Source organism: Mobula birostris, chromosome 6 (assembly GCF_030028105.1).
Source record: "Mobula birostris isolate sMobBir1 chromosome 6, sMobBir1.hap1, whole genome shotgun sequence".
In the NCBI taxonomy this organism is placed as follows: Eukaryota; Metazoa; Chordata; class Chondrichthyes; order Myliobatiformes; family Myliobatidae; genus Mobula; species Mobula birostris.
In genome coordinates this window covers 136,029,197-136,038,936 of record NC_092375.1, presented here as the reverse complement: position 1 = coordinate 136,038,936, position 9,740 = coordinate 136,029,197, and the positions used below count along the sequence as shown (strand labels likewise).

Below are 9,740 nucleotides of genomic sequence, written 5' to 3'. Positions count from 1 at the left end.
AGGGCAGCACGGTACATAGTGGTTAGCACAACACTTTACAGTACCAGTGACCGGGGTTCAGTTCCCATCACTGTCTGTACGGAGTTTGCACATTCTCCCTGTGACCTCTGGCTTCCTTCCACAGTCCAAAGACCTACTGGTTAGTAGGTTAATTGGCCAGTGTAAATTGTCCTGTGACGAGGCTAGGATTAAATCAGGGTTGCTGTAGCAGGGCTCAAAGGGCCAGAGGACCTATTCTGCACTGTATTTAATACATAAAATAAACAATCCTCTTCAAAGGACATACAACTCTTTTTAGAAATCAAAAACAAATAGAAGCCCCAGCTGTGGTTTCACGGAAGCCCTGTGGATTTGCAGCATAAATTCCCATTATTCAAACCTTGTGTAATAAAAGGGTTAACTGAGTTTGAATGTTTGTGGCAATATTTCATCAGGCCTGCAAGGGTGGATTTATTTTAGGGAGATGGCTTTCTCAGTGAGTTTTAATTGATTTTTATATTGCAAAAAGGGAAGAGAGGAAGGCACTTTAGGGAGTATTCTGGAGTTAAAGTGAATATAGCAGATACTAATTCAAGCAAGAACCAGTCTTCTTGTTTTATTGTAAATTGCAAGCAACAAACTGAAGTTACAAGCCCACAGACTGAGAGAGATGGTTTACAAAAAAGTGACCATGGTATATTTGCACATACATGAGTCAGATGTTAAGACAATGGGGATGTGTTAATTAGCTTGCATCAAACCAGGCAACATGGACTATCTTATTTGCACCATTGTGACTTGAGTTCAAGCTGGCAGACCAGACTGATGTTGTCACTTAACATATCAAACATGGTCACAGGTAGAGGCAAGCAATAGTTTATGTGTACTCAGAGACAGCCCTGATAACATTGATTGTGGGTGTCTGGCTCTTTGTCTTCAGAAGTTTTTAGTCTATCTGTGTAAATTACTTAGCAACCAGGGTGTTTAAGCATCCAGAGGTGTTTCCCACTGTAGAGATGTAATTCAAAGGTAGCATTGTCAAAGCAAAATAATGAAGCATAAAATACCATTGTAACTATTGAGATTGTATTGAATTACCTGCTGTTACTTTTGATCTTAAGGGGAAAATGGGATGTACTTTTGGTTTGTGAGCCTCTATGGAGAGTCTCCATGAGAATGCCTGCTTGTTATGATGAATAAAGACTTCTACATCACCAGCTTCAGTGTCCCTCCTGTGACTTTGATCACAGTCACACCAGGCACCAAAAAGTCCTTGATAAAGAAATGTCAGAGACATTGTGTAACATTTGCTTCCGATTTCAGTAAGATTCAATAACCCGGTTGTGGTTCCCCTGGCAACTGGAGAATAACACTGGGTGCAGTATTATGAAATCCTTAAAGTAGAGAAGGAGGCCATTTGGGACATACTGTTATTTCCCTTTCTTCTCTTTCCTTATTGACCTGAAATTTTAATCCCATCAAGTACATCAAATTCTTTTTGAAAGATATATGCTTTTAGGCAGTGCGTTGTAGATCATGTCAACTTTGCCTGACACCTTATTGTGGCATCCTCTGAATCAGAATCAGGTTTAATATCAAGTCAAGTCAAGTCACTTTTTATTGTCATTTCAACCACAACAGCTGGTACAGTACACAGTAAAAACGAGACAACGTTTTTCAGGACCATGGTGCTACATGAACAATACAAAAACTACACTGAACAATGTAAAAAACAACACAAAATGACACTGGACTACAGACCTACCCAGGACTGCATAAAGTGAACAAAACAGTGCAGGCATTACAATAAATAATAAACAAGACAATATGCACAGTAGAGGGCAGTGGGTTGGTGTCAGTCCAGGCTCTGGGTGTTGAGGAGTCTGATGGCTTGGGGGAAGAAACTGTTGCATAGTCTGGTCGTGAGAGCCCAAATACTTCAGTGCCTTTTGCCAGATGGCAGGAGGGAGAAGAGTTTGTATGGGGGGTGCGTGGGGTCCTTCATAATGCTGTTTGCTTTACAGATGCAGCGTGTGGTGTAAATATCTCTAATGGCAGGAAGAGAGACCCTGATGATCTTCTCAGCTGACCTCACTATCCGCTGCAGGGTCTTGTGATCCGAGATGGTGCAATTCCCGAACTAGGCAGTGATGCAGCTGCTCAGGATGCTCTCAATACAACCTCTGTAGAATGTGGTGAGGATGGGGGGGTGGGAGATGGACTTTTCTCAGCCTTCGCAGAAAGTAGAGACACTGCTGGACTTTCTTTGCTACAGAGCTGGTGTTGAGGGACCAGGTGAGATTCTCTGCCATCACTGGCATATGTTGTGAAATTTGTTATGTGCCAGCAGTACTTTGCAATAATAATAAAAACTAAATTACAATAAGTGCAGTATAAATAAATTTTTTTGCAAAAAAAGGGAAAAAAAACATAGTGAGGTAGTGTTCATGGGTTCAATGTCCATTCGGAAATCTGATTTCAGAGGAGAAGAAGCTGTTCCTGGATCATTGAATGTGTGCCTGCAGGCTCCTGTACCTCCTCCCTGATGGTAGCAATAAGAAGAGGGCACGTCCTGGGTAAAGGGGGTCCTGAATGATGGATGCCACCTTTTTGAGGCATCACCTTTTGAGGATGTCCTTGATGCAGGGGAGGCTAGTGCCCATGATGGAGCCTGCTGAGTTTCCAGCAGCTTATTTCAATTCTGTGCAGTACCCACTCCCCCCAAATATCAGACAGCGATGCAGCCAGTTAGGATGCTCTCCACTGTACATCTGTACAAATTTGCGAGTGTCTTTGGTGACATACCAAATCTCCTCAAACTCCTCATGGAATATAAGCATTGTCGTGCCTTCTTTGTAACTGCATCGATATTTTGAGTCCAGGATAGATGTTCAGAGATGCTGACACACAGGAACTTGAAATTGCTCATCCTTTCCACTTCTGATCCCTCTATGAGGATTGGTTGTGTTCCCACAATCAATTCTTTGGCCTTACTAATAACGTCAAGTGGAAGATTGCTGCTGCATCACCTCTCAACCAGCTGATCTATCTCACTGATATACACCTTCTCGTCACCATCTGAAATTCTGCCAACAATAGTTGTGTTGTCAGTAAATTTATAGATGGCATTTGAGCTGAGCCTAACCACAGTCATGTGTGTGGCGAGAGTAGAGCAATGGGCTAAGTACACATCCTTGAGATGTGCCAGGGTTGATTATATAACCATATAACAATTACAGCACAGAAACAGGCCATTTCGGCCCTTCTAGTCCATGCCAAACGCTTACTCTCACCTAGTCCCACCGACTTGCATTCAGCCCACAACCCTCCATTCCTTTCCTGTCCATATAGCTATCCAATTTTAAATGACAATATTGAGCCTGCCTCTACCACTTCTACTGGAAGCTCGTTCCACACAGCTAACAGAGTAAAGAAGTTCCCCCTCGTGTTTCCCCTAAACTTTTGCCCCCAACTCTCAAAAAATGTCCTCTTGTTTGAATCTCCCCCACTCTCAATGGAAAAAGCCTATCCACGCCAACTCTATCTATCCCCCTCATAATTAAACACCTCTATCAAGTCCCCCCTCAACCTTCTACGCTCCAAAGAATAAAGACCCAACTTGTTCAAGTTTTCTCTGTAACTTAGGTGCTGAAACCCAGGTAACATTCTAGTAAATCTTCTCTATACTCTCTATTTTGTTGACATCTTTCCTATAATTCGGTGACCAGAACTGTACACAATACTCCAAATTTGGCCTCACCAATGCCTTGTACAACTTTAACATTACATCCCAACTCCTATACTCAATGCTCTGATTTATAAAGGCCAACATACCAAAAGCTTTCTTCACCACCCTATCCACACGAGATTCCACCTTCAGGGAACTATGCACTATTATTCCTAGATCCCTCTGTTTTACTGCATTCTTCAGTGCCCTACCATTTACCATGCATGTCCTATTTTGATTAGTCATACCAAAATGTAGCACCTCACATTTATCAGCATTAAACTCCATCTGCCATCTTTCAGCCCACTCTTGTAACTGGCCTAAATCTCTCTGCAAGCTTTGAAAACCTACTTCATGATCCACAATGCCACCTATCTTAGTATCATCTGCATACTTACTAATCCAATTTACCACCCCATCATCCAGATCATTAATGTATATGACAAACATTGGACCCAGTACAGATCCCTGAGGCACACCATTAGTCACCAGCCTCCAATCTGACAAACAGTTATCCACCGTTACTCTCTGGTATCTTCCATCCAGCCACTGTTGAATCCATTTTACTACTTCAATATTAATACTTAACGATTGAACCTTCCTAACTAACCTTCCGTGAGGAACTTTGTCAAAGGCCTTACTGAAGTCCATATAGACAACATCCACCGCTTTACCCTCGTCAACTTTCCTAGTAACCTCTTCAAAAAATTCAGTAAGATTTGTCAAACATGACCTTCCATGCACAAATCCATGTTGGCTGTTCCTAATCAGACCCTGTCTATCCAGATGATTATATATACCATCTCCAAGAATACTTTCCATTAATTTACCCACCACTGACGTCAAACTTACAGGCTGATAATTGCTAGGTTTACTCTTAGAACCCTTTTTAAACAATGGAACAACATGAGCAATATGCCAATCCTCCAGCACCATTCCTGTTTCTAATGACATTTGAAATATTTCTGTCAGAGCCCCTGCTATTTCCACACTAACTTCCCTCAAGGTCCTAGGGAATATCCTGTCAGGACCCGGAGACTTATCCACTTTTATATTCCTTAAAAGCGCCAATACTTCCTCTTCTTTAATCATCATAGTTTTCATAACTTCCCTACCTGTTTCCCTTACCTTACACAATTCAATATCCTTCTCCTTAGTGAATACCGAAGAAATTGTTCAAAATCTCCCCCATCTCTTTTGGTTCCACACATAGCTGTCCACTCTGATTCTCTAAGGGACCAATTTTATCCTTCACTATCCTTTTGCTATTAATATAACTGTAGAAACCCTTTGGATTTATTTTCACCTTACTTGCTAAAGCAATCTTATATCTTCTTTTAGCTTTTCTAATTTCTTTCTTAAGATTCTTTACATTCTTTATATTCCCAGAGCACCTCATTTACTCCCTGCTGCTTATATTTATTGTAGATATCTCTCTTTTACCCAAACCAAGTTTCCAATATCCCTTGAAAACCATGGCTCTCTCAAACTTTTAACTTTTCCTTTCAACCTAACAGGAATATAAAGATTCTGTACCCTAACAATTTCACCTTTAAATGACCTCCATTTCTCTATTACATCCTTCCCATAAAACAATTTGTCCCAATCCACTCCTTCTAAATCCTTTCGCATCTCCTTAAAGTTAGCCTTTCTCCAATTAAAATTCTCAAACCTGGGTCCAGAGCTATCCTTCTCCATAATTATATTGAAACTAATAGCATTGTGATCACTGGACCCGAAGTGCTCCCCAACAAATACCTCCGTCACCTGACCTATGTCATTCCCTAACAGGAGATCCAACACTGCCCCTTCTCTAGTTGGTACCTCTATGTATTGCTGCAAAAAACTATCCTGCACACATTTTACAAACTCCAAACCGTCCAGCCCTTTCACAGTATGGGTTTCCCAGTCTATGTGTGGAAAATTAAAATCTCCCACAATAACAACCTTGTGCGTACTACAAATATCTGCTATCTCCTTACAAATTTGCTCCTCCAATTCTCACTCCCCATTAGCTGGTCTATAATACACCCCTTTAAGTGTTACTACACCTTTTCCATTCCTCAATTCCACCCAAATAGCCCCCCTAGATGAGCCCTCTAATCCACCCTGCCAGAGCACCGCTGTAATATTTTCTCTGACAAGCAATGCAACACCTCCTCCTCTTGTCCCCCTGATTCTATCACACCTGAAGCAACGAAATCCAGGAATATTTATTTGTCAATCACACCCCTCCTGCAACCATGTTTCACCAATAGCTACAACATCATACTTCCAGGTATCAATCCATGCTCTAAGCTCATCCACCTTTCTTACAATGCTCCTAAGCATTAAAATAAATGCATTTAAGAAATTTTCCACTTCTTACTGTTTATCACTAATGGTGCAAACAACTTTACCATCTCCTTTTTCTTCCTCCTCCCCTACATCTGTTCCTACACTCTGGTTCCCCTCCCCCCTTGTATCTAGTTTAAATCCACTGGAGCCTCTCTAGAAAACCTACCTGCAAGAATATTTGTTCCCCTCCAGTTCAGATGTAAACCGTCCCGCCGGAACAGGTCCCACCTTCCCTGGAAAACTGCCCAATTATCTATAAATCTGAAGCCCTCCCTCCTGCACCATGTTTTCAGCCACATGTTGATCTATGCTATCTTACTATTTCTAAACCTGCCTGCACGTGGCACTGGTAGCAATCCTGAGATTGCTATCCTAGAGGTCCTCTCCTTTAACTTAGTGCCCAACTCCCTAAACTCACCTTTCAGGACCTCCTCACTCCTCCTACCCACATCATTGGTCCCTACATGGACCACGACATCCGGCTGCTCACCCTCCCTCTTGAGAATACTGAGAACTCAATCCGAGATATCGCGGACCTTGGCACCAGGGAGGCAACAGACCATCCGGGATTCCTGATCTCTTCCACAGAACCTCTTATCTGTCCCCCTTACTATCGAATCCCCTATCACTACTGCTCTCCTCTTTTCCCTCCTTCCCTTCTGAGCTGAGGGTCCAGTCTCGGTGCCAGAGACGCGACCACTGCAACCTGTCCCTGGTAGGTCATCCTCATCAACAGTATCCAAAATGATGTACTTATTATTGGTGGGAACGGCCACAGGGGTGCTCTGCTCATTCTGTCTATTCCCCTTCCATCTCCTGACAGTCACCCAGCTACCTGTATCCCGACTCTTAGGGGTGACTATCTCTCTGGAACCCCTGTTTATTTCTGCCTCTGCCTCCTGAATGATCCAAAGTTCATCCAGCTCCAGTTCCCTAACCCAGTTTGTCAGGAGCTGCAGCTGGATGCACCTTTTACAGGTGTAGTCATCAGGAACAATTGTGCTCGCCCTGACTTCCCACATACTGCAAACGGAGCACTCGACTGCCCTAACTGCTGCCTCCATTACCTACTCTTAAGGTAATTAAATTAATTAAAGGAAATTACCCGGTCTTACCTCACTGGGAGTGAAGCTCGTCCTCAGCCTCTGCTCGCTGAAGCCCCTTGAGCCAAAGCCTTCATACTCTGTCTCCCTCTACAACGTCGCCTGCTCCATTAATCTGCTCATTTTTTACCTCTCCCGCTGCCTCATAGTCTGACTTTCACGCGCTTGCGCAGTCGTGCCCCGTTCAACCGCTGAAGAAATGACCCTTATCAGCTTATCAGCAGGGTGGAAATGTCATTTCCAATCCACACAGACCGTGGTCAGACAGTGAGAAAGTTGGAGATCTCGTTGCAGAGGGAGGTACAGAGGCCCAGGTTTCGGAGATTTTTGATTAAAACTGTAGGAATGATTGTGTTAAATGCTGAGCTGTAGTCAATAAACAGCAACCTGACGAAGAATTAGTATGGTCCAGGTGATCCAAGACCACATGAAGGACCAATGATTCTTGTGTCAATGGGGTGGTTAGAATCTGGCTTTGTCAGTAACGCTGGAATCCTGATACTATTCCAGTAACTTCCTTCTGCTGCCTCTCCAAGGCCTTCACCTCGTTTCCAATCTGCAACATTATCTCACCAACAACAGTCAATACAACTTGATAAAAATGATTTGCCTTTTAGATATCCCACTAGCTTTCCTGAATTGATCCACAAGTATTGAAGTACACGAGGAGTGACTGGCTGGAAAACCATGCTATTCTGCTAAAGAATCCACTTTCACTCTGTAAATAAATCACAGCGTAGCTCACTCCAGCTTGTTTGTTGCTTTTACTCAACTTTCAATCAACCCCAGATTTGAGCACTAACCAAATGATCAACTAATTTCTCACATCAATTATGATTCTTACCTTTGCTCTGTTATTTCAAGTAAAGATTTAGCTGCTTCTGGATCTTTCTTCAGGAACATTTGGTAACAAGATAAGGATTTAATTAATCCCATGATCCCTGAGATAGGTGCTTGGTGCTTGATTAGAATATTGTCAACTCTGGAGGGGAAAAGGAAAAACAGTTCAAATACAAAACCAGAAAATGCAAAATACCCAGCAAGCTAGATAGGATCTGCACAGAAATGAAAGCTAATATTTATAATAACATGTATTCATTCTCACAGTAAACAAAATGTTTTCATTTTAAAGAATTAGCAATGAGATCTTGCTTTTAATACCTGGTGAACCTGTTTTCCAAGTACTTTGGCTTGATCAAACTAATCTTTCCTCAAGTTTATGTGTGCTATTTAGTTAATGAAAATACATCAGCTTTAATGAGATTGAATCCAATCTGCCATGTCTGAGCTCATTTTCCCATCTTATCAAATTCTTCCTTCAGTTTCATTGTCTTCTACAAATGTTTTGATATCACATACATGGTTAACTGCTCTCTTCTAGCATACTTAATTTTGAAATTTATGACTTCAGATTTCTTCTGGGTCTAGTGGAATAAAGAAGAGCATAATAAAACACTGCTTACTTTCACACAGCAACCATCTCCTTCGAATTCAATTCCCACCTACCTGCTTGCACTTAAAGTTTCCTCTGTTGACTTCAATAACCTTTAAGCTCTGTTATTTTAAAATAACCAACTCACACAAAACACTGGAGGAACTCTGCAGAACAGGCAGACCCTTGGGCAGGACTAGAGAAAAAAAGCTGAGGAATAGTTTAAAAGGTGGGGGAGGGGAAAGAAAAACGCAAGGAGGTAGGTGAAACCGGGAGGGGGAGGGATGAAGTAAAGAGCTGGGAAGTCGATTGGTGAAAGAGATACAGGGCTGGAGAAGGCGGGGTGGGGGGGGGGACAGAAGGCTATGGAAGAAAAAAGTGGGGAGGGACACCAGAGGGAGGTGATGGGCAGGCAAGGAGGTTAGATGAGAGGGAAAATGGGCTGGGGAACAGTGAAGAGAGGCATTATCGGAAGTTCAAGATATCAATGTTCATGCCATCAGTTTGGAGGCTACCCAAACTGATATAAAGTGTTGTACCTCCAACCTGAGTGTGGCCTCATCACGACAGTAGAGGATAACATGGATTGACATATCGGAATGGGAATGGGAAGTGGAATTAAAATGGGTGGCCACTGGGAGATCCTGCTTCTTCTGGCGGATGGAGCGTAGGTGCTCGGTGAACCAGTCCCCGGATGTACATCGGGTCTCACTGATATACAATACAAAAAGATTAGCAGTATTTGTCACATGTGGATCAAAACAGACAAGAAATGCATTGTTTTTGTCAATGACCAACACAGACCAAGGATTTGCTGGGGGTAGCCTGCACAGCATCTCCTCATTCCTGTGCCAAAATAGCATGCAGATGTCAGTAAGACAACAGACAAAGTTGAGAAACGCAAACACGAGGAATTCTACAGATGCTGGAATTTCAAGCAACACACATCAAAGTTGCTGGTGAACACAGCAGGCCAGGCGGCATCTATAGGAAGAGGTACAGTCGATGTTTCGGGCCGAGACCCTTTGTCAGGACTAACTGAAGGAAGGGTTAGTAAGAGATTTGAAAGTGGGAGGAGGAGGGGGAGATCCAAAATGATAGGAGAAGACAGGAGGGGGACGGATGGAGCCAAGAGCTGGACAGGTGATTGGCAAAAAGGATA

At 42.7% G+C, this 9,740-nt stretch overlaps 1 protein-coding gene across 2 annotated transcripts in view; it reads right to left on the bottom strand.

Annotated features, from left to right (window-relative positions):
• Nucleotides 1–9,740, bottom strand: part of LOC140199899 (putative methyltransferase DDB_G0268948) — a 39,207-nt gene that overhangs the window by 5,774 nt on the left and 23,693 nt on the right. For both annotated transcript variants that reach the window (XR_011886520.1, XM_072262403.1), the window contains exon 5: nucleotides 7,991–8,128. Coding sequence is in view for 1 of the 2 variants with exons in the window: in XM_072262403.1 (XP_072118504.1) it covers nucleotides 7,991–8,128 (138 nt within the window). In the remaining variant the exon portion in view is untranslated. The remainder of the gene's footprint in view (nucleotides 1–7,990; nucleotides 8,129–9,740) is intronic.